The 22,919-nt window shown below is 44.9% G+C and overlaps 1 protein-coding gene and 1 pseudogene across 1 annotated transcript in view; both read right to left on the bottom strand.

Annotated features, from left to right (window-relative positions):
• Positions 1-3: 3 nt before the first annotated feature.
• Positions 4-9,758, bottom strand: LOC139412594 (serine/arginine-rich splicing factor 6-like; annotated as a pseudogene).
• Positions 9,759-13,388: 3,630 nt separating this feature from the next.
• The window catches only part of LOC139413332 (ras association domain-containing protein 5-like), a 63,843-nt gene continuing 54,312 nt past the window's right edge, over positions 13,389-22,919 (bottom strand). The window contains exons 3-6 of the mRNA XM_071160560.1: positions 20,220-20,327; positions 19,685-20,009; positions 17,832-17,947; positions 13,389-17,711 (exon numbers count right to left, since the gene is read on the bottom strand). Of these exons, the coding sequence (XP_071016661.1) occupies positions 17,568-17,711; positions 17,832-17,947; positions 19,685-20,009; positions 20,220-20,327 (693 nt within the window). The 3' untranslated portion in view covers positions 13,389-17,567. The remainder of the gene's footprint in view (positions 17,712-17,831; positions 17,948-19,684; positions 20,010-20,219; positions 20,328-22,919) is intronic.

Raw genomic sequence — 22,919 nt, 5'->3', positions numbered from 1 at the left:
TACTTAAACAAGTGCATTTAATCTCGGGAAGCCTCGGGAGGCGGATCCAGAAGCTGGGTGCTTGGCGGGGGACTTGGATTGGTGAAGGTCTTCTTGTGGGAAGGGAGACTTGGACCGCTCTCTGTCTCCATTCTCTGTGGGGGGTGGAGAACAACTCTGGGAGTTCTCGCTGGCAGACATCCTTGGAATAGCCTCTGGTTCCCCGCTCAGACTTCACTTTAGAGCGAAACTTGCGTGTGTGAGAGCGAGATTTGTGGCTCGCCGAGCAGCTGTGAGTCTTGCGTGCCAGAGCGAGAAGGGGACTTGGAACGGGACTTCCTGGTTCTAGAGCGGGAATTGGAACGGGTCTGGGACTTAGAGTGGGACTTCTTCACGGATCGAGAAAAGGATTTGTGGTCGGATCTGGTGCAAGAGTGTTGTTCACAGCATGAGAGTGACCGGTGGAGGACAAACACACAGGAATTTAAACTAGGTCTTGTATTTGTATAGTTGTCTTGTAAAGTATGTGTGCTTGTCAGTATGCTGCTGTGTTACAATGAAATTCCCCCTCTGGGATGAACTATGTAGTAATCTATGCAACTACCCGAGCCACGTGAAGTATTGGAGTTCTTGGGCAGGGCAGATGCAATTTGGTCAGTGTTATTTCCGTGAGAGTGACCTGGAGTGGCTGCCAGAACATCTGCAGCTCCTTCTGCGAGAGCGACGTCTGTTACGAGACCTGGGAGATCAAACGCATTGTAAGCCTGGGTAAATTACCAGCTTTGGTACTAGAATGATAGCAAATGAAACATGCAACACCTTCCACATTAGGACAGTAAGGACCCAATGCCTGCATTTCTGAGGTGATGTAAGTCCAGACTTGGAGCAGCTGCCAGAAGAGGAGCGTCGGCGGCGAGGCTTGTCCTCCACCATGCAGATCTTCCTCCCATTGATGTCAGTGCTGTACAGCTTGTCCAGGGCCCTCGTCATGTCCGAGCGTGATCGGAACTCAATCACCCCCTCATTGGTCCACTCCTTATGGGCGTCGGCATAGGTCCCCTCACCAGACTTCTGGCGCCGACAGAGATGGCCGCCTCGCTTCGCGTTCCTAGGAAACTATGCAGTTTTTTGTTTTTTTACGTGTTATTTCTTACATTAGTACCCCAGGTCATCTTAGGTTTCATTACATACAGTCGAGAAGAACTACTGAATATAAGATCAGCATCAACTCACCATCAGTACGACCAAGAATATGTTTTTCGCGACGCGGATCCTGTGTTCTGCCTTACAAACAGGACAACGGAGTGGATCCTATGCAGCGACCCAAAAACACGACTCCGAAAGAGAGGGAAACGAGGCGGTCTTCTGGTCAGACTCCGGAGACGGGCACAGCGCGCACCACTCCCTAGCATTCTTCTTGCCAATGTCCAGTCTCTTGACAACAAGGTTGATGAAATCCGAGCAAGGGTAGCATTCCAGAGGGACATCAGAGACTGTAACGTTCTTTGCTTCACGGAAACGTGGCTTACTGGAGAGACGCAATCCGAAGCGGTGCAGCCAACAGGTTTCTCCACGCATCGCGCAGACAGGAAAAAACATCTTTCTGGTAAAAAGAGGGGCGGGGGCGTATGCCTTATGACTAACGTGACATGGTGCGATGAAAGAAACATACAGGAACTCAAATCCTTCTGTTCACCTGATTTAGAATTCCTCACAATCAAATGTAGACCGCATTATCTACCAAGAGAATTCTCTTCGATTATAATCACAGCCGTATATATCCCCCCCCAAGCAGACACATCGATGGCTCTGAACGAACTTTATTTAACTCTCTGCAAACTGGAAACAATTTATCCGGAGGCTGCATTCATTGTAGCTGGGGATTTTAACAAGGCTAATCTGAAAACAAGACTCCCCAAATTTTATCAGCATATCGATTGCGCAACCAGGGGAGGAAAGACCTTGGACCATTGTTACTCTAACTTCCGCGACGCATATAAGGCCCTGCCCCGCCCCCCTTTCGGAAAAGCTGACCACGACTCCATTTTGTTGATCCCTGCCTACAGACAGAAACTAAAACAAGAGGCTCCCACCCTGAGGTCTGTCCAATGCTGGTCCGACCAAGCTGACTCCACACTCCAAGACTGCTTCCATCACGTGGACTGGGAGATGTTTCGTATTGCGTCAGATAACAACATTGACGAATACGCTGATTCGGTGTGCGAGTTCATTAGAACGTGCGTTGAAGATGTCGTTCCCATAGCAACGATTAAAACATTCCCTAACCAGAAACCGTGGATTGATGGCAGCATTCGTGTGAAACTGAAAGCGCGAACCACTGCTTTTAATCAGGGCAAGGTGTCTGGTAACATGACCGAATACAAACAGTGCAGCTATTCCCTCCGCAAGGCTATCAAACAAGCTAAGCGCCAGTACAGAGACAAAGTAGAATCTCAATTCAACGGCTCAGACACAAGAGGCATGTGGCAGGGTCTACAGTCAATCACGGACTACAGGAAGAAACCCAGCCCAGTCACGGACCAGGATGTCTTGCTCCCAGGCAGACTAAATAACTTTTTTGCCCGCTTTGAGGACAATACAGTGCCACTGACACGGCCTGCAACGAAAACATGCGGTCTCTCCTTCACTGCAGCCGAGGTGAGTAAGACATTTAAACGTGTTAACCCTCGCAAGGCTGCAGGCCCAGATGGCATCCCCAGCCGCGCCCTCAGAGCATGCGCAGACCAGCTGGCCGGTGTGTTTACGGACATATTCAATCAATCCCTATACCAGTCTGCTGTTCCCACATGCTTCAAGAGGGCCACCATTGTTCCTGTTCCCAAGAAAGCTAAGGTAACTGAGCTAAATGACTACCGCCCCGTAGCACTCACATCCGTCATCATGAAGTGCTTTGAGAGACTAGTCAAGGACCATATCACCTCCACCCTACCTGACACCCTAGACCCACTCCAATTTGCTTACCGCCCAAATAGGTCCACAGACGATGCAATCTCAACCACACTGCACACTGCCCTAACCCATCTGGACAAGAGGAATACCTATGTGAGAATGCTGTTCATCGACTACAGCTCGGCATTCAACACCATAGTACCCTCCAAGCTCGTCATCAAGCTCGAGACCCTGGGTCTCGACCCCGCCCTGTGCAACTGGGTACTGGACTTCCTGACGGGCCGCCCCCAGGTGGTGAGGGTAGGCAACAACATCTCCTCCCCGCTGATCCTCAACACTGGGGCCCCACAAGGTTGCGTTCTGAGCCCTCTCCTGTACTCCCTGTTCACCCACGACTGCGTGGCCACGCACGCCTCCAACTCAATCATCAAGTTTGCGGACGACACAACAGTGGTAGGCTTGATTACCAACAACGATGAGACGGCCTACAGGGAGGAGGTGAGGGCCCTCGGAGTGTGGTGTCAGGAAAACAACCTCACACTCAACGTCAACAAAACTAAGGAGATGATTGTGGACTTCAGGAAACAGCAGAGGGAACACCCCCCTATCCACATCGATGGAACAGTAGTGGAGAGGGTAGCAAGTTTTAAGTTCCTCGGCATACACATCACAGACAAACTGAATTGGTCCACTCACACAGACAGCATTGTGAAGAAGGCGCAGCAGCGCCTCTTCAACCTCAGGAGGCTGAAGAAATTCGGCTTGTCACCAAAAGCACTCACAAACTTCTACAGATGCACAATCGAGAGCATCCTGGCGGGCTGTATCACCGCCTGGTACGGCAACTGCTCCGCCCTCAACCGTAAGGCTCTCCAGAGGGTAGTGAGGTCTGCACAACGCATCACCGGGGGCAAACTACCTGCCCTCCAGGACACCTACACCACCCGATGTCACAGGAAGGCCATAAAGATCATCAAGGACATCAACCACCCGAGCCACTGCCTGTTCACCCCGCTATCATCCAGAAGGCGAGGTCAGTACAGGTGCATCAAAGCTGGGACCGAGAGACTGAAAAACAGCTTCTATCTCAAGGCCATCAGACTGTTAAACAGCCACCACTAACACTGAGTGGCTGCTGCCAACACACTGACACTGACTCAACTCCAGCCACTTTAATAATGGGAATTGATGGGAAATGATGTAAATATATCACTAGCCACTTTAAACAATGCTACCTTATATAAATGTTACTTACCCTACATTATTCATCTCATACGCATACGTATATACTGTACTCTATATCATCGACGGTATCCTTATGTAATACATGTATCACTAGCCACTTTATACTATACTATGCCACTTTGTTTACATACTCATCTCATTTGTACATACTGTACCCGATACCATCTACTGTATCTTGCCTATGCTGCTCTGTACCATCACTCATTCATATATCCTTATGTACATATTCTTTATCCCCTTACACTGTGTACAAGACAGTAGTTTTGGAATTGTTAGTTAGATTACTTGTTATTACTGCATTGTCGGAACTAGAAGCACAAGCATTTCGCTACACTCGCATTAACATCTGCTAACCATGTGTATGTGACAAATAAAATTTGATTTGATTTGATTTGATTTGATTTGATTTGATTTGAAGTCCTGTCAACCCAAAAAAATGGTGTGCTTGCAACATGTGCTGTGCAGGAACCCAGTTTTCAGAGAAGGACGGATAAAATATAAATGGAGACTTGAGCGCTCACCTTTAGGTCCTGCCAGCTGCAGCGACTAGAGAGGTTCTTCACAATAAGGCGGTACTCTGTGCGTGCAGGTGGCCCGTACTTGTCCCGGCCAGTGCGGCTTCGGCTGCTGTAACCACTACTATCTTTAAAAGAGCACTGAACAGACAGTATGGCACAGTGGGGGAGTCTACAGAGGCTACACTGGGGCTGAAAACTCAAGGGGGGCTACTAGAACTGATGCTTGGACGTTTATCCCTGTGTGGACCAGGCCACTAGACCCTTAACATGATTGTACAAATAAGTGATGCGGTCTAACATTGCCCTGGCAGAGGTAGTAACACATACATTCAGCCAAATGGACAGCATTCCCGCTCTTTGCCCATTTCTCTGATTCATCGACCTCAGGCTTACATTTATTCTGCTGTACAAAAAGGTATACATCACAACACTAAAATGGGGGAGAAAATATGTACGACTACCAACTGATGCCACAGTAGCTGGCAGAAATGTACCAGTCCACAGATACCATTTAACTTCCAACTGAATGCAAACTGCTCTCTTATGTAACAGTTAACTAACACAGACGCCAACATGGCTTCAACCTTTGGCGATATTTATTTTTAACAGAAAAACTAAAAATGGGATTCCTCACCATCACCCTGGTCTATTGGCAAAAGGCTGCTGTCGTCATGGCTTCCGGTAAGGTCAGCCAAGAGGTCATACGTCAAAGGTCACACACACATTAAGGTGAAAGCCAAGGCCAAACGGGACAGACAGGCAGTCATCATAGCCAGTCATCATCAGTCATCTTAGCCTAAAGGTCAACAGATTCAGCCCACAGTGGACTCTTTCAAATTGAAACATCCAAGGACTTTGTTAAGATGGTGTAATGAATCTACACTGCTCCAAAAAAATAAAGGGAACACTAAAATAACACATCCTAGATCTGAATGAATTAAATATTCTTATTAAATACTTTTTTCTTCACATAGTTGAATGTGCTGACAACAAAATCACACAAAAATGATCAATGGAAATCAAATTTATCAACCCATGGAGGTCTGGATTTGGAGTCACACTCAAAATTAAAGTGGAAAACCACAGTACAGGCTGATCCAACTTTGATGTAATGTCCTTAAAACAAGTCAAAATGAGGCTCAGTAGTGTGTGTGGCCTCCACGTGTCTGTATGACCTCCCTACAACGCCTGGGCATGCTCCTGATGAGGTGGCGGATGGACTCCTGAGGGATCTCCTCCCAGACCTGGACTAAAGCATCCGCCAACTCCTGGACAGTCTGTGGTGCAACGTGGCGTTGGTGGATGGAGCGAGACATGATGTCCCAGATGTGGTCAATTGGATTCAGGTTTGGGGAACGGGCGGGCCAGTCCATAGCATCAATGCCTTCCTCTTGCAGGAACTGCTGACACACTCCAACCACTTGAGGTCTAGCATCGTCTTGCATTAGGAGGCACCCAGGGCCAACCGCACCAGCATATGGTCTCACAAGGGGTCTGAGGATCTCATCTCGGTACCTAATGGCAGTCAGGCTACCTCTGGCGAGCACATGGAGGGCTGTGCGCCCCCCCAAAGAAATGCCACACCATGACTGACCCACCGCCAAACCGGTCATGCTGGAGGATGTTGCAGGCAGCAGAACGTTCTCCACGGCGTCTCCAGACTGTCACGTCTGTCACGTGCTCAGTGTGAACCTGCTTTCATCTGTGAAGAGCACAGGGAGCCAGTGGCGAATTTGCCAATCTTGGTGTTCTCTGGCAAATGCCAAACGTCCTGCACGGTGTTGGGCTGTAAGCACAACCCCCATCTGTGGACGTCGGGCACTCATACCACCCTCATGGAGTCTGTTTCTGACCGTTTGAGCACACATGCACATTTGTGGCCTGCTGGAGGTCATTTTGCAGGGCTCTGGCAGTGCTCCTCCTGCTCCTCCTTGCACAAAGGCGGAGGTAGCGGTCCTGCTGCTGGGTTGTTGCCCTCCTACGGCCTCCTCCACGTCTCCTGGTGTCCTGGCCTGTCTCCTGGTAGCACCTCCATGCTCTGGACATTACGCTGACAGACACAGCAAACCTTTTTGCCACAGCTCGCATTGATGTGCCATCCTGGATGAGCTGCACTATCTGAGCCACTTGTGTGGGTTGTAGACTCCGTCTCATGCTACCACTAGAGTGAAAGCACTGCCAGCATTCAAAAGTGACCAAAACATCAGCCAGGAAGCATAGGAACTGAGAAGTGGTCTGTGGTTATCACCTGCAGAACCACTCCTTTATTGGGGTTGTCTTGCTAATTGCCTATAATTTCCACCTGTTGTCTATTCCATTTGCACAACAGCATGTGAAATGTATTGTCAATCAATCAGTGTTGCTTCCTAAGTGGACAGTTTGATTTCACAGAAGTGTGATTGACTTGGAGTTACATTGTGTTGTTTAAGTGTCCCCTTTATTTTTTGAGCAGTGTATATTATTTAGTATACATTGCATCTATATTCTTTAGTATACATTACAGCTAGGCTATTTGAATCTAAGAAACAGGCAGTGGGTGCATTAAGATTATACCAATGCATGTACCAAAGCAAGCAGCATAGCAGAAATGTAAACACTACATTTTACATGCCCAACCCTTAATTTTTAGTTTTATTTAACTAGGCAAGTCAGTTAACAAATTCTTAGTTACAATGACGGCCTACCGGTGAACATTGGGTTAACAGCCTTGTTCAGGGGCAGAATGACAGATGGGGATTAGATCCAGCAACATTTCGGTTACTGGCCCAATGCTCTAACCACTAGCCTACCTAGGTAGGCAGATCTGTGGGTAAATGTGGGTAAAACATGTTAAACAGCAGCTTTGTTAGAAACCCGTAAGCATTTCACTGTTAGTCTACACCTGTTGTTTACGAAACATAGTGACAAATACAATTTGATTTGTCAAATTGTATTTTTCAAGCGCTAAAAAACAAACAAGACACTGCATACATCTAAACATTATTCTAACATTCAATCTTGTGCTTCATTAAAATTTCAATTATAAGTCTACAGAGAGGAGGTACTATTTCAGTGGCCCTACAAATGACAAGGAACAGGTAGCTAACGTTAAGTGTTGTTCATGACTTTACTGCCCCCTGCTGGAACTCTCCATCATCACACCTGATAAAAAAAGAAGTAAATCATGTAATTTTGCTGTAGTTATACATACAACTTCTCAGAGAATACTTACTACGTCCACCTCCGCCAGCACCGTATACACCACGGTCCATCCGCCGGCCACGAGTGTGCTCAATGACAAGTCGTTCACCGCACAAGTATTTCCCGTTCAACATTCGATTGTGCACGTGAGCGAGAAGAAGGAGCAATTATTGCTGACAGTAGGTCTACTGTGTTGGCTAAATCAACAACAGCTGACTAACCAGCTAACCGTTGTACTGCATTAGTAGTTGCCATTTTGCCCATACGATCCTAACGTTAGCTAGTTAGTTTTCTTATGGCTGGGAGCAGTATTGAGTAGCTTGGATGAATAAGGTGCCCAGAGTAAACTGCCTGTTACTCAGGCCCAGTTGCTAATATATGCATATTATTAATATATTTGGATAGACAACACTCTGAAGTTTTTAAAACTGTTTGAATGATGTCTGAGTATAACAGAACTCATATGGCAGGCAAAAACCTGAGAGAAAATCCAACCAGGAGGTGGAAAATCTGAGGTTTGTAGTTTTTCAACTATTTGCCAATCGAATATACAGTGTCTATGGGGTCAAATTGCACTTCCTAAGGCTTCCACTAGATGTCAACAGTCTTTAGAACCTTATTTGATGCTTCTACTGTGAAGGAGGGGGGAATGGGAGCTGAATGAGTCAGTGGTCTGTCAGAGTGGCATGAGCTACCTGCGTTCCATTACATTTCTAAAGACAAAGGAATTCTCCGGTTGGAACATTATTGAAGATTGTTAATAATATCCTAAAGATTGATTCATTACTTCATTTGACATGTTTCTATGGACTGTAATGGAACTTTTAGACTTTTCGTCTGGCCTGCGTGTCATGAATTTGGATTACTGGGATAAACGCGCAAACAAAAAGGAGGTATTTGGACATAAATGATGGACTTTATTGAACAAATCAAACATTTATTGTGGAACTATGATTCCTGTGAGTGCATTCTGATGAAGATCATCAAAGGTAAGTGAATATTTATAATGTTATTTCTGACTTCTGTTGACTCCACAACATGGCGGATATCTGTATGCCTTGATTTGTTGTCTGAGCGCTGTACTCAGATTATTGCATGGTGTGCTTTTTCAGTAAAGCTTTTTTGAAATCTGACACAGCGGTTGCATTAAGGAGAAGTGTATCTATAATTCCATGCATAATAGTTGAATCTTTTATCAATGTTTATTATGAGTATTTCTGTAAATTGATGTGGCTCTCTGCAAAATCACTGGATGTTTTGAAACTACTAAACATAACGTGCCAATGTAAACTCAGATTCTTGTATAGAAGTATGAACTTTATCGAACAAAGCATACACGTATTGTGTAACATGAAGTCTTATGAGTGTCATCTGATGAAGATCATCAAAGGTTAGTGATTCATTTTATCTCTACTTCTGCTTTTTGTGACTCCTCTCTTTGGCTGGAAAAATGGCTGTTTTTCTGTGACTAGGTGCAGACCTAACATAATCGTTTGGTGTGCTTTTGTCGTAAAGCCTTTTTGAAATCGGACACTGTGGTGGGATTAACAACAAGTGTATCTTTAAAATGGTGTAAAATACTTCTATATTTGAGGAATTTTAATGATGTTGTTTTGAATTTGGCACCCTGCACTTTCACTCGCTGTTGTCATATCGATCCCGTTAGCGGGATTCAAGTCATAAGAATTAAAATCGTATCCATCCTTCAGATCAACCTCTAGTAGTTTCCCGTAACCGCAGAGAAACCTTTGGATGTCTTTCTCATGAACATGTATCTCAATCTGCAGACTTAGAGACGCGGCATTTTGGCCAATAGTTGTAATACTGTTATATAGTTCGCCAAGCTAAAAGTATGGAGGTCCAGGACACACCTTGGCATTTTGTCTGGATAAATCCCAAATCACTCCCTACCCCTTGGCTCTCCATTTGCGCACCTCATTAGATTAAGCAAAGCAGTGCGACAAAAACAACAACACAGAGTTACACAAACATTCAGTCAATAACACAATAGAAAAATGTACAGTGTGTGCAAATGTAGAAGAGTAGGGAGGTATGGCAATAAATAGGCCATAGTGGCAAAAATAATTACAATTTAGCATTAAGACTTGAGTGATAAATGAGCAGATGATGATGTGCAAGTAGAGATACTGGGGTCCAAAAGAGCAAGAAGATAAGCAACAATATGGGGATGAGGTAGTTGGGTGCGCTATTTACAGATTGGCTGTGTACAGGTACAGTGATCGGTAAGCTGCTCTGACAGCTGATGCTTTAAGTTAGAGAGGGAGATATAAGACTCCAGCTTCAGTGATTTTTGCAATTCGTTCCAGTCATTGGCAGCAGAGAACTGGAAGGAAAGGCGGCCAAAGGAGGTGTTGGCTTTGGGGATGACCAGTGAGATATACCTGCTGGAGCGCGTGCTACAGTTGGGTGTTGCTATGGTGACCAGTGAGCTGAGATAAGGTGGGGCTTTACCTAGCAAAGACTTATAGATGACCAGGAGCCAGTGGGTTTGACGACGAATATGTAGTGATGGCCAGTCAACGAGAGCATACAGGTCGCAGTGGTGGGTAGTATATGGGGCTTTGGTGACAAAACAGATGGCACTGTGATAGACTGCATCCAATTTGCTGAGTAGAGTGTTGGAGGATATTTTGTAAATGGCATCGCCGAAGTGTAGGATCGGTAGGATAGTCAGTTTTACGAGGGTATGTTTGGCAGCATGACTGAAGGAGGATTTGTTGCGAAATAGGAATCCGATTCTAGACTTAATTTTGGATTGGAGATGCTTAATGTGAGTCTGGAAGAAGAGTTTACAGTCTCACCAGACACCTAGGTATTTGTAGTTGTCCACGTATTCTAGGTCAGAACCGTCCAGAGTAGTGATGCTAGTCAGGAGGGAGGGTGCGGGCAGCAATCGGTTGAAGAGCATGCACTTAGTTTTACTAATATTTAAAAGCAGTTGGAGGCCACGGAAGGAGTGTTGTATGGCATTGAAGCTCGTTTGGGGGTTTGTTAGGACAGTGTCCAAAGAAATATCAGACTTCAGACTTTAGTGCGTTCAAGACAACTGGCAACGAAAAAAAACGAGCTCCAACTGGGAAAATTCATTTTGAATGGTCATTCAACTCGGAATTCCAATTCAGGAACTTGTGCCACTTTCGAGAGCTTTGACTTTCCGACCTTAAGATCATCGACGTCATGATTTGACCTCGTTTATATCAGAGGTCCCAGCTGTATTGAACGCACGGGCAGCGCCATTGAGGGCTTCGATCATTTTAATGTAGTCAACTGGGTGGGACTTCCAACTTCAATGGCTGATCCTTCCTGATGACCCGGTTGGACATGGCACCAACAGGGTCATCAAGAGGGATGAGCCAATGAAGTTGGAAGTCCCACCCAATTGTGAAGAAGAAAATTGAGTAGGCTACTTTAAAATGGAGATGGCTTTAATGGAACAGATACTAAGATGAGTCCTCTATCTCTATGGTTTGTGCTCTGGAGCGTACACTAAATTGCGTACAGACATTTCCTCGCCTGTAATTTATGTTCAAACCACACTGATGTGCAGTTTGTGCACATCAAAAGATCTGGCCACCAACAATTCTAAATGTTTGTTGGGCACACGTGAAATTATCTCATAGAACAAACATATAATATCCACTAAGCCTGTGTTAACCTCAGACCTTATTTTTGCATTCAGCCCCAAAAAACTATTCTTTCCCCATAGGAACGGCTGAATGGCTGAACGCAACTCATTTCCGGAGATTGGACCATCAAAAATCGAAAACTGTTTGTTGGGAAAACAAAAATCCACTAAATATTAATGTGCACTTGATTTCTATTAGCAGGAATCGTTTTTAAAAATAATATATCATTTGAAGCTACCATAACTATCCATGGGACCTGTTTCTCCATGTTTTTGTTAAACTTTGTAAAACAAACTATACTGATTCATAATGAATGACGTTTACTCTGGCTCTCTCCTACCACTCAACCCTTGGATGAGCACACTTCTGGAACACACAGACACAGGAAACCATTTTGGGACTCATAACTAATGGAAGGGAAACTCCTCAGTTTGACAAAGCTCCAAAATGAGGAGCTAGAGACCTTTTAGAAAGAGCTGGTTGAACTCGGGGTAATTGCGGAACAGCCACTGACATAGAGGAAGCTGGCCTGGCTACTGTACAGAAAGTCATTAAGACTGCAGCACAGAGAAATGAGTATACCCAGAGAACTTTCCTGACCAGGAAACAAAGTGAGAACGAGCTCATAAAAGACATGAACGAGACTCATTAAAGGATAACAATTTGATTTAATTCTTCATTTTCTTTACAGGTTTACAGATAACTATATACACATCTAATTCTCCAGATAAACCAACCTAAGAAGTTGCTGGAAAGCATCGATTGTCCACATCCTCTGACACTTAACGTCATGCTGAAGGGGGTGAAACGTAAAATAAATAACACACGCAGATGTAACAGACACAAACAGACAGACACACATTCTTATGGGTTCCATCACAGACATGTAGTCTGGTCTCAGATATGTTTGCGTGGCCTCTCTATATGCCCTGTGAGGGCAGGAATAGGAGGGGGGTGATAAAGGACAAAAATAGTTGGTAAGGAAAATAGATACGACATATAGAAAGAACCCAGTTACACGCACACACAAGGCTACATAGAACAAAAGGCACTGCCAGCAGGAACAGCCTGAACATTGAGAAGGTTAGGGTTGGGTTATAAGGGGTTGAGGAGGTAAGGGGATGGGATGGACATGGGCATTTCTTTTGGGCTCTCTGCATCAGGAAGGCATGTGCTTTTGGACGATGATAGAGACTTATTGGAATACATCGGTATTAACTCTCATATCATTTTTTAGACTATCATCTCCAGCCCTTGACTCACACACCAATGATAACAATCATTATAACCAATGTTAATAATTTATCCTCCAATGTTTACTTCCAGAGCCTTCAGAAAGTATTGACTTTTCCCACATTTTGTTGTGTTACAGCCTGAATTTAAATAAGATTACATTTAGATTTTGCGTCACTGACCAACACCGTATGTTTCTGTTTGTAGAACATTTTTGAAATTAATACAAAATTAAAAGATGACATGTCTTAAGTCAATACGTATTCCATTTATTGTGGCACGAGTAAAAATGTGCTTCACGAATCGCACAGTAAGTTGGATAGACTCTGTGTTCAACAATAGTGGTTAACATGATTTCTGAATAACTGCCTCATCTCTGTACCACACACATACAATTATCTGTAGGGTCCCTCAATCGAGTAATGAATGTCAAGCACAGATTCAACCACAAAGGCCATGGATGTTTTTCAATGCCTCGCAAAGAAGGGCATCTATTGGTAGATGGGTAAATATAAAATAAAAAGCAATTGCTGAATATCCCTTTGAGTATGGTGAAGCTGTTAATTAGGCTTTGGATGGTGTATCAATACACCCAGTTACTACAAAGGTAGGCGTCCTTCCTAACTCAGTTGCCGGAGAGGAATGAAACTGCTCAGGGATTTCACCATGAGGCCAATGGAGATGTTAAAACAGTTACGAGTTTAATGGTGGGATATGATCAAAGTGAGGATGGATCAACAACATTGTAGTTACTCCACAATACTAACCTAAATGACAGAGTGAAAAGAAGAAAGCCGGTACAGAATAAAAATATTCCAAAGCATGCATCCTGTTTGTAGCAAGGCACTAAAAACATGTGGCAAAGAAATGAACTTTTTGTCCTGAATACAAAGCGCTATGTTTGGGGTAAATCCAATACAACACATCACTGAGTATCACTCTTCATATTTTCAAGCATGGTGGTGGCGGCATCATGTTATGGGTATGCTTGTCATCGGCAAGGCCTGGCAGCGTTTTCCAAACTTTGTCCTCCGGCTTGATGATTAGTTGATTATTTGAATCAGCTGTGTAGTGCAAGGGCAAAAACCAAAATGTGCACCCCTTGGGGTCCTGAGGACCGAGTTTGGGAAACCCTGTTTTAAAAAAAATACAAAAAATGGAATACAGCTACGAGCACAGGAAAAATCGAGAGGAAAACCTGCTTTCTATGGTAAGCATTGAAAATGGCTGTCTAGCGATGAATGATCAACTTGAATAATAAAAAATAATAATAAATGGGCAAATATTGTACAATCCAGGGGCCTCATTTATCAATATTGCGTAGAAACTATTCTAAAATACTATTTACAAACTGAATTTAGAATGGTGTATGCATAGAAACGGTGTGATTCATCAAACAATCCTAGGAGCATCATATGCACACTGGTAGGAGATAAACCGTTTATAAATACCAATTGTTCTCAGCCTCAGTGCTCTTGCACGACCTTGGTGGTTTGCGTTTCAAAATGCCCCTAAATAAACATAATTAAACAACGTTTAATTAGGGGCATTTTCAAATGCAAACCACATTTCAAAAGCATCACGTTAAAGCACGCGGGGAATATACAACCCCATACCATGAAATACAACAGCCTAACCAAAAAAACAAAATATTTTATTTGGCTCGCTCAGTTGTGGCTTAACCAGTAAACAAACAAAAAAAACATGGCTACAAAAGAGGACCATTATGACAATTCAAGTTGCTTTAGCAATGGCAAATATACTTAAAATAAGTAGGTAACACTAACCAATAAGCCATCCATCTTCCACAGCTCCCTCGGGCAGGCGTATAGGCCAACATTGCTGTTCTGCAGAATGAACGAGTCGTGCGTTCCTCCTTGCCACCACATTCAGCAGCGTCTTTTGCGCATCATATAACCTGCACATAAAGAGTGGAAGCCTTTTCTGTTCACATAGTTGAAATCGTTTTGGGATGGTAATTTGATGGCAATGTGGGTGCCGTCTATTGCTCCGTTCCTATTCGGGAACCCGTTGTTGGCATCATGGCAAAGAAAGCCCTCTTGACATCAATGTGTTGTGCGATGGTGTATGGAACTTGTATGTGTAGCTAAGTTTTGCTGATGACTTTATCCAAAACATTGGCTCATCAAGGGCTGTGAGATGCCGAACGGCAAGCCCCCACGCAGAAAAGTACCCGTTGCCAACCACCCTTTTTAAAGTAGGTCTTAAATCCTCTCAAAATTCAATGATATCTGATGAGCCAATCTGTACTTTCTGCAGAAAAGGTCCCACCCGTCTCTACAAAATGCAGCGTGTGCCTAATCTTCAAACCGAGCAGGATCAGCCAACACTCTTTCCATTTCGCATTAGCTCAGGCTTTTATAGCATTTCAACAATGTTCGAAATAGTTTAACAAACGACTGTACTTTATATGGATTATTATCGAAACACGTGTACTGATGCGGTCAAATGATATCGCATGTCAAGGTATGTTGCATAAATCCACAATGGAAATACAATGAAATAAAAAAAATGATTTAATTATTACTCAAATAATGTCACACATTTTCAATGTATATTTTCCCCATTCTACACTCAACAAGCAGTTCCCATATTCCAGCATTTGGCTCTGTGCGTAAGCATGGTCATGGTCGTGCATAAATTTATGCACACTCAAGCAAGCGTTCATATTCATAAATCTCACACTGTGTGGAAACGACTCTATGTATGGTTTACACACAGATTTGTGCATCTGCGTGATTGATAAATGAGGCCCCAGGTGTGCGAAGCTCTTAGAGACTTACCCAAAAAGACTGTCGTCACTGCCAAAGTTGCTTCTACAACGTATGACTCAGGGGTGTGAATATTTATGTAAATTAAATATTTATGCATTTCATTTTCAATACATTTGCAAACATTTCTAAAAACATGTTTTCTCTTTGCCATTGTGGGACATTGTGTGTAGATGGATGAGAGAAAATATTGAATCCATTTTTGAATTCGGGCTGTAACACAGCAAAATGTGGAATAAGTCAAGGGGTACGAATACTTTCTGAACGCACTGTATGCGTCACACTCAGATAAACATCATTGGTACGATAAAATTCAATTTCTACAAAATTATCACTAATTTCATGCCTAATTTCATGCCCCTTCTCTAGGATACTCTACAGACCTGTGGCGAGAATCAGTTTGTTTATTCTACAATAAGTCCTATTTCCAGTCAGATATCCCACTACCTCTGGGGAGAGAGGGACACAGGGTTCCTGTCCCTCTTAACTTGGGTGTGATCAACAGAATGGTGTTTCTCAATGAACAATACGGACAGGAGTTTTTCCTGACCACATGAACTGACCAGGAGTACCTCCTCGCGGTATGACCCTTGACCTCCAGTCAGTGTTTAAGCATCAGTTCCTCTCATTCACTCAGTCCTGTAACAGTCGGCTCAGTGGCAGGGCTTCATGGGCCTGTCACAGCAGCACAGAGTGGCTGGCTCTAACAGGCCTCTAACAACAGTAGCTACAGCTGCATACGCTCTACACAAACACAGCAGCACGGCACGTCTCCCATCAGACGAAATGTCAATTTCCAGGTTAGGAGATAGGGGTCGGGGGTTACTGATGACAGGGTGAACAGTTCACGGAGAATCAGAACATCAACATCCCATTGAGCTGTTTGTAAATGCTTAAAACACCAGCAGACGGTTCAAGCAGTGAAGGAATGCTTACTTGTTTTGATTGTTTACGTTCTGGATATCTATTGGGTATATAAGGCCTATTGTATGTTGCTATATATATATATATATATATATATATATATATATATATGTGTGGCTGCTGTCAGGGTACACAAATGGCTGTCTGAAGAGATGGGAATAACATCTACCTATGAAATACACATCTGTCTGCACAAGACCTCCCACACTAGCATGGCTACTCTGGTAGAGTGAGATGCAGGGTTAAGTGCAAGTTAGCCGCCTGAGATAGAGGGTTCATTTCAGTGCTGGATAAAGAAGTTAGGACAGAGATGTTCAAGTCTTCTTACGATTCTGTAGCCTTCTGGGCTTAATAGAGTGGTTCCATGAGAAACACTGCTGTACATCCCTGGGACTGATATGAGAGGAGTCTGAAGATGAGAATGGATTCTGGTGTTCCTTTTTCCACACCCTAACCCTACACAGATGTACCCCACCATACCAACCCTGCTTCCCAATCCAACCATGACAACCCCCCCATCCTACCCTCGGCCCTGGACAGAAGGCATGCAGGGACAACATGAAAGTTGATATAATAAACATCAAGTAACGGAACATTTCAAATGGTCCACCCACCATGGAGCGTTGCTTTGAATAGTAATGTCTGTTCTGGTCCTAAATCTTTATGCATGGGCACCGGGGCAGATAGAGCAAGGTGAGACTCATGCGTAAGCAACACTTGCAGTAGCAGCGGCAGCAGCAGTAGAAACTTCAAAACATTCTCAGACCAAACTGAGATTCAAAGTAACAGTAGAAGACCCTGACTCAGGTCAGATTGTCAGATCAAACCAAGATATCCGAGCCCCAACGAAGTCAGACGGTCGGTCCTTCAGTTCAGTGTCTTTTTACTCACAGGGATACACAGACTTCTTTTGTTCTAGCATCCTGTCCACTCATCCCTCAAACAGTCCCTTTTCCCCTTTCCGTGCTTTCTCAACCCCGCCTCCCTTCTCCAGAGGGGATGTGAGGAGTGAGGGAGGGGCTGCCCGTGTCCTGAGGGGAGAATAGTAATCTAAGCCTCAGTGGGCTCCTGTCTCTCCCTGGGTCAAAAGAGATGAGGTGAGGGTTGAAAGGTCAGAGTGAGAGATGAAGGGTGAGGGGTCAGGGTTGATCCTCCCGTAATGCCTTCTGCAAGCTCTGTCGGTAGACTGCGAATCTCTGCTCCACCAATCGCACACGCTCTGCCTCCTCCTTCTCCAGAATCACCAGGAAGTTCTGCAGCTCAGGAACCGAGAACGCATGCCACTGAGATGGAGAGAACGAAAGGGAGCGAGAGCGGTATTAGTGATCTTAGAGATGGCATTCATGAAGCAATTAATGATTTTAGGACACACAGTATGTGTGTGTGTGTTGTGTTTGTCTTACCTCCACCTCTCCAGTCTCGTTCTCCTTGAGGACGAAGCTGAGCAGCTCAGGATCTGGACCCACCACCAGTCTCAGAGCGAGAGGACACTCCACAAGAGGAAGCTTCTGGAACAGATCTACACAGACACACGACAAAGGAAAGACACATTAGATTCCACATCCAGGCCGTTTGCATATTATCAGAAATCTTCTAAATCTACTCTCAGTCGGGTGGCAGAGTGTAAATATGCGAATGTATACAGTGGGGAGAACAAGTATTTGATACACTGCCAATTTTGCAGGTTTTCCTACTTACAAAGCATGAAGAGGTCTGTACATTTTACAATAGGTACACTTCAACTGTGAGAGACGGAATCTAAAACAAAAATCCAGAAAATCACATTGTATCTAAAACAAAAATCCAGAAAATCACATTGTATGATTTTTAGGTAATTAATTTTCATTTTATTGCATGACAAAAGTATTTGATCACCTACCAACCAGTAAGAATTCTGGCTCTCACAGACCTGTTAGTTTTTCTTTAAGAATCCCTCCTGTTCTCCACTCATTACCTGTATTAACTGTACCTGTTTGAACTCGTTACCTGTATAAAAGACACCTGTCCACACACTCAATCAAACAGACTCCAACCTCTCCACAATGGTCAAGACCAGAGAGCTGTGTAAGGACATCAGGGATAAGATTGTGGACCTGCACAAGGCTGGGATGGGCTACAGGACAATAGGTAAGCAGCTTGGTGAGAAGGCAACAACTGTTGGCGCAATTATTAGAAAATGGAAGAAGTTTAAGATGACGGTCAATCACCCTCGGTCTGGGGCTCCATGCAAGATCTCACCTCGTGGGGCATCAATGATCATGAGGAAGGTGAGGGATCAGCCCAGAACTACACGGCAGGACCTTGTCAATGATCTGAAGAGAGCTGGGACCACAGTCTCAAAGAAAACCATTAGTAACACACTACGCCGTCATGGATTAAAATCCTGCAGCGCACGCAAGGTCCCCCTGCTCAAGCCAGCGCATGTCCAGGCCCGTCTGAAGTTTGCCAATGAACATCTGGATGATCCAGAGGAGGAATGGGAGAAGGTCATGTGGTCTGATGAGACAAACTCCACTCGTCGTCTAAACTCCACTCGCCGTGTTTGGAGGAAAGAGAAGGATGAGTACAACCCCAAGAACACCATCCCAACCGTGAAGCATGGAGGTGGAAACATCATTCTTTGGGGATGCCTTTCTGCAAAGGTGACAGCACGACTGCACCGTATTGAGGGGAGGATGGATGGGGCCATGTATCGCAAGATCTTTGCCAACAACCTCCTTCCCTCAGTAAGAGCATTGAAGATGGGTCGTGGCTGGGTCTTCCAGCATGACAACGACCCGAAACACAGCCAGGGCAACTAAGGAGTGGCTCCGTAAGAAGCATCTCAAGGTCCTGGAGTGGCCTAGCCAGTCTCCAGACCTGAACCCAATAGAAAATCTTTGGAGGGAGCTGAAAGTCCGTATTGCCCAGCAACAGCACGACTCCCTGCTGCAGTGTGTGCAAACCTGGTCAAGAACTACAGGAAATGTATGATCTCTGTAATTGCAAAAAGTTTTCTGTACCAAATATTAAGTTCTGCTTTTCTGATGTATCAAATACTTATGTTATGCAATAAAATGCAAATTAATTACTTAAAATCATACAATGTGATTTTCTGGATTTTTGTTTTAGATTCCTTCTCTCACAGTAGAAATGTACCTATGATAAAAATTACAGACCTCTACATGCTTTGTAAGTAGGAAAACCTGCCAAATCGGCAGTGTTTCAAATACTTGTTCTCCCCACTGTATACGCGTAATCTGTGTGCGTAACTCACCTTGTCCATCGCGGTGTGTCTGTCTGTACAGAGCAAACTTGCGTGGGTTATCCTGCACCATAAACTTCTTCAGCAGGCCCTGTATGACCTCCCTGACTGTGGTAGTACTACTGATGTGGATCTGCTTCACACAGTCACTGGGCAGGTAGAACGACGTCCGCTTTTCACTGAACTCTGCTCCCGCCCCCTCCTGGCCCTCTGACACAGTCATTGGGCGTCTTTCCGCCTGGCCGTCTAATCCCGTTCTCTCCACAGCAAGCACCGTGACTGGTCGACTTAGTCTGAGGTGGACCTTAATGAAGCCAGTGTACAAACCATCAGCACCCTGGGGGATAGAGAGAAAGAGAGAGAGATTCATGTGTGTGTCTGTATTGGTAAATTCCCACTCAGTACTTCATACTAGTACACTCTTAGAAAAAAGGGTTCCAACATGGTTCTTCGGCTGTCCCAGTAGGAGAACCCTTTTATGGTTCTAGATAACACTGTTTTTTCTAAGAATGTACCTATGTGTATATTTAAGTTATGTAGCACCCACCAGTTTCATGCCATTCTCTGAGACTGTAGAGTTGTAGTCCTCTATCTTGGCCCGTAATTCTTCCTCTGACAGAGCCTTGGGCCCTCTCTCCTCTTCGACCTCTTTCTGCTGAAACACAGAGAGAGAGACAGACAGCAGGCTGTGTGAGAAACAGGAACTGTAGTACAGGGGGAAGTTGAGACAGACAGAACAGTCATTATGACTCAGACCTGAGGACACCTGGATTATATATGATGTTTCTTTCAGTCTGCTGCTATCACTCCAAACAACAGAGGGCGCGCCGTCTTTCAGACAGGCACAGTGGAGTTTACACTTAGGCCTAAGAACCCAGGGTGCACTGTGCACGCGCACACACACTCACAGTCTTGTACAGCTAACCTTGTGGGGACACACAATTCAGTTCCATTCAAAATCCTATTTTCCCTAACCCTAACTGTACTCTTACCCTAACCTTAACCCAAAAACCTAACCTTAACCCTAGCTCCTAACCCTAACTCTTAACATAATTCTAACCCTAATTCTAACCTTAACCCTAAACCCCCTAGAAATAGCATTTGACCTCGTGGGGACTGACAATGTCCCCAGTTGGTCGAATTGTTATATTTTTACTATTCTTATGGGGACTTTTGGTCCCCACAAGAATAGTTAAACACGTCCACACACACACACACGCACACACCCCCACACTTCTGTTCATTGCCCATTGGGCTCTAACATTTATAGAATGTTGCGTGACTCTTCATTCTTGTCTCCCTTTCCCTTCCTCCTCCTCCCATCCTCCCAAGCCCCAGCATGACACAACACTGCAGTTGCCCCCACAGACTGAACAGGAGGCAGGAAATATTCTGAATGGAGCAGAGACATAGAGAATTACTGACACTATGCCTCTGTGTTGCTCTTTTTGCTACCTCTTTCTCTCCCCCCGTTCTCTCCCTCTTCATCCCCACTGACAGACACATCAAGCAGTCACTCGGACAGCTCCAATCTCTCCCACTGCTAAGGCCACGAAAAAGCACAAAACTCCCCCTCCCACCATGCAGTGTGAGTGAAGGGCTCATCATGAGGCTCTCTCATTATGGGGGTGAGGGAGAGATGAAGGAGAGATGGGGGATGATGAGGCGCGAAGGGATGATGAGAACGGGGGAGAGGAGGCGAGAAGAGGAGAGAACATGGGGAGGCATGGTTGCTGAGCAAGCCTTAGCAACACAGAGTTTGACTGGGTTATTTATAGATGCATCCTCTTATGTGGATGCTGTTTTCTTTTTTTTCTCCTCCTTTTCACTCTCTTTTTCTGGGACACGGTTGTGTGAGCGATAGACAGCTAGGGGAAGAGAGAGAGAGAGAATGCAGGGCAGGAATCTTTTATGTATGGGAGTCCTCAGGGTGTGAGGGGACAGATTCTGCTTCATTCAGTACAGTCACTTTGTATACGCGTGTCTGTGTGTGTGTGTGTGTGTGTGTGTGTGTGCGCGTGTGTGTGTGTGTGTGTGTGTGTGCGCAGTATATCTTGGCTTGCGTTGAGCAGAGATGGGGAGTAGGTTCAGTATGAACAGGACGTGGTGTCTTCCCTTTCTTCACTCCTCTCTTGTCTCATGACAGACCCATTAACTTCTCTCCTCCATGAACAATCTGCTCAGGCGGAGAGTTACGTTTGCTGTGCGTTTACGGCTTAGTGTGTGTGTGTGTGTGTGTGTGTGTGTTTATCTTGGCAGGTTCCAGTGCAGTAAGAGTTAATGATGTGAGAACGCAGAGGGAGCTTTGGGCAAACTGGTATAAAATGTCAAACTGACCATCTCTAAACAACCGTGAGACTAAAGACCTTGAAACAGCATGAACATTCCTGCAACATCAAAGCTAGAGGATTGGCACAGCATTACTGTATTATGTGCAACTCGATGTCTGCTGATGGGGAAAATACTCCACTGCAGACTGTATATATTTTTTATATACATTTAGTTTGCTATATGCCATAGAGACACATTTTGAACACACACACCTGCCTCATACATAGGCAGGGTCAGACTACGGCATTTGGGACGCCGGGGCACTTCCCCAACCCAACTGCTGTTTTATAGCTCATCTCATGCTATTCTTCACTAAGATATTCCAATGACCCTGGGATTAAACACCTCCCTCTGGAACTGGATCCTGAACTTCCTGACGGGCCGCCACAAGTTGGTCAGGGTAGGCAAAAGCACATCCGCCACGCTGACCCTCAACACGGGGGACCCTCAAGGGTGCGTGCTTAGTCCCCTCCTGTACTCCCTGTTCACCCATGACTGTGTGGCCACGCACGACTCCAACACCGTCATCATGTTTGCAGACGACGTAACTGTGGTATGCCTGATCACCAACGACGATGAGACAACCTACAGGGAGGAGGGCAGAGACCTGGCAGTGTGGTGCCAGGACAACAATGTCAGCAAGACAAAGGAGCTGATCGTGGACAACAGGACCGAGCATGCCCCCATTCACATTGATGGGGCTGTAGTGGAGTGGGTCGAGAGCTTCAAGTTCCTTGGTGTCCACATCACTAAGGCTCGATCATGATCTAAACTAGGGTTGAATATTTTCTATGTATTTTACAAATGTTTCATCCTGAAAATAAATGACTTTTCTCCTGGGTAACCTGGTATTTCCTGCCAAAACCAGAAGTGTCATTCAAAATCATTATAAAGCATATGCATCGTGCCTTCATAA

This window comes from Oncorhynchus clarkii, chromosome 7, assembly GCF_045791955.1.
Source record: "Oncorhynchus clarkii lewisi isolate Uvic-CL-2024 chromosome 7, UVic_Ocla_1.0, whole genome shotgun sequence".
NCBI lineage: Eukaryota > Metazoa > Chordata > Actinopteri > Salmoniformes > Salmonidae > Oncorhynchus > Oncorhynchus clarkii.
Note: the sequence above shows the minus strand (reverse complement) of the source record. Positions and strands in the feature narration are given on the sequence as shown.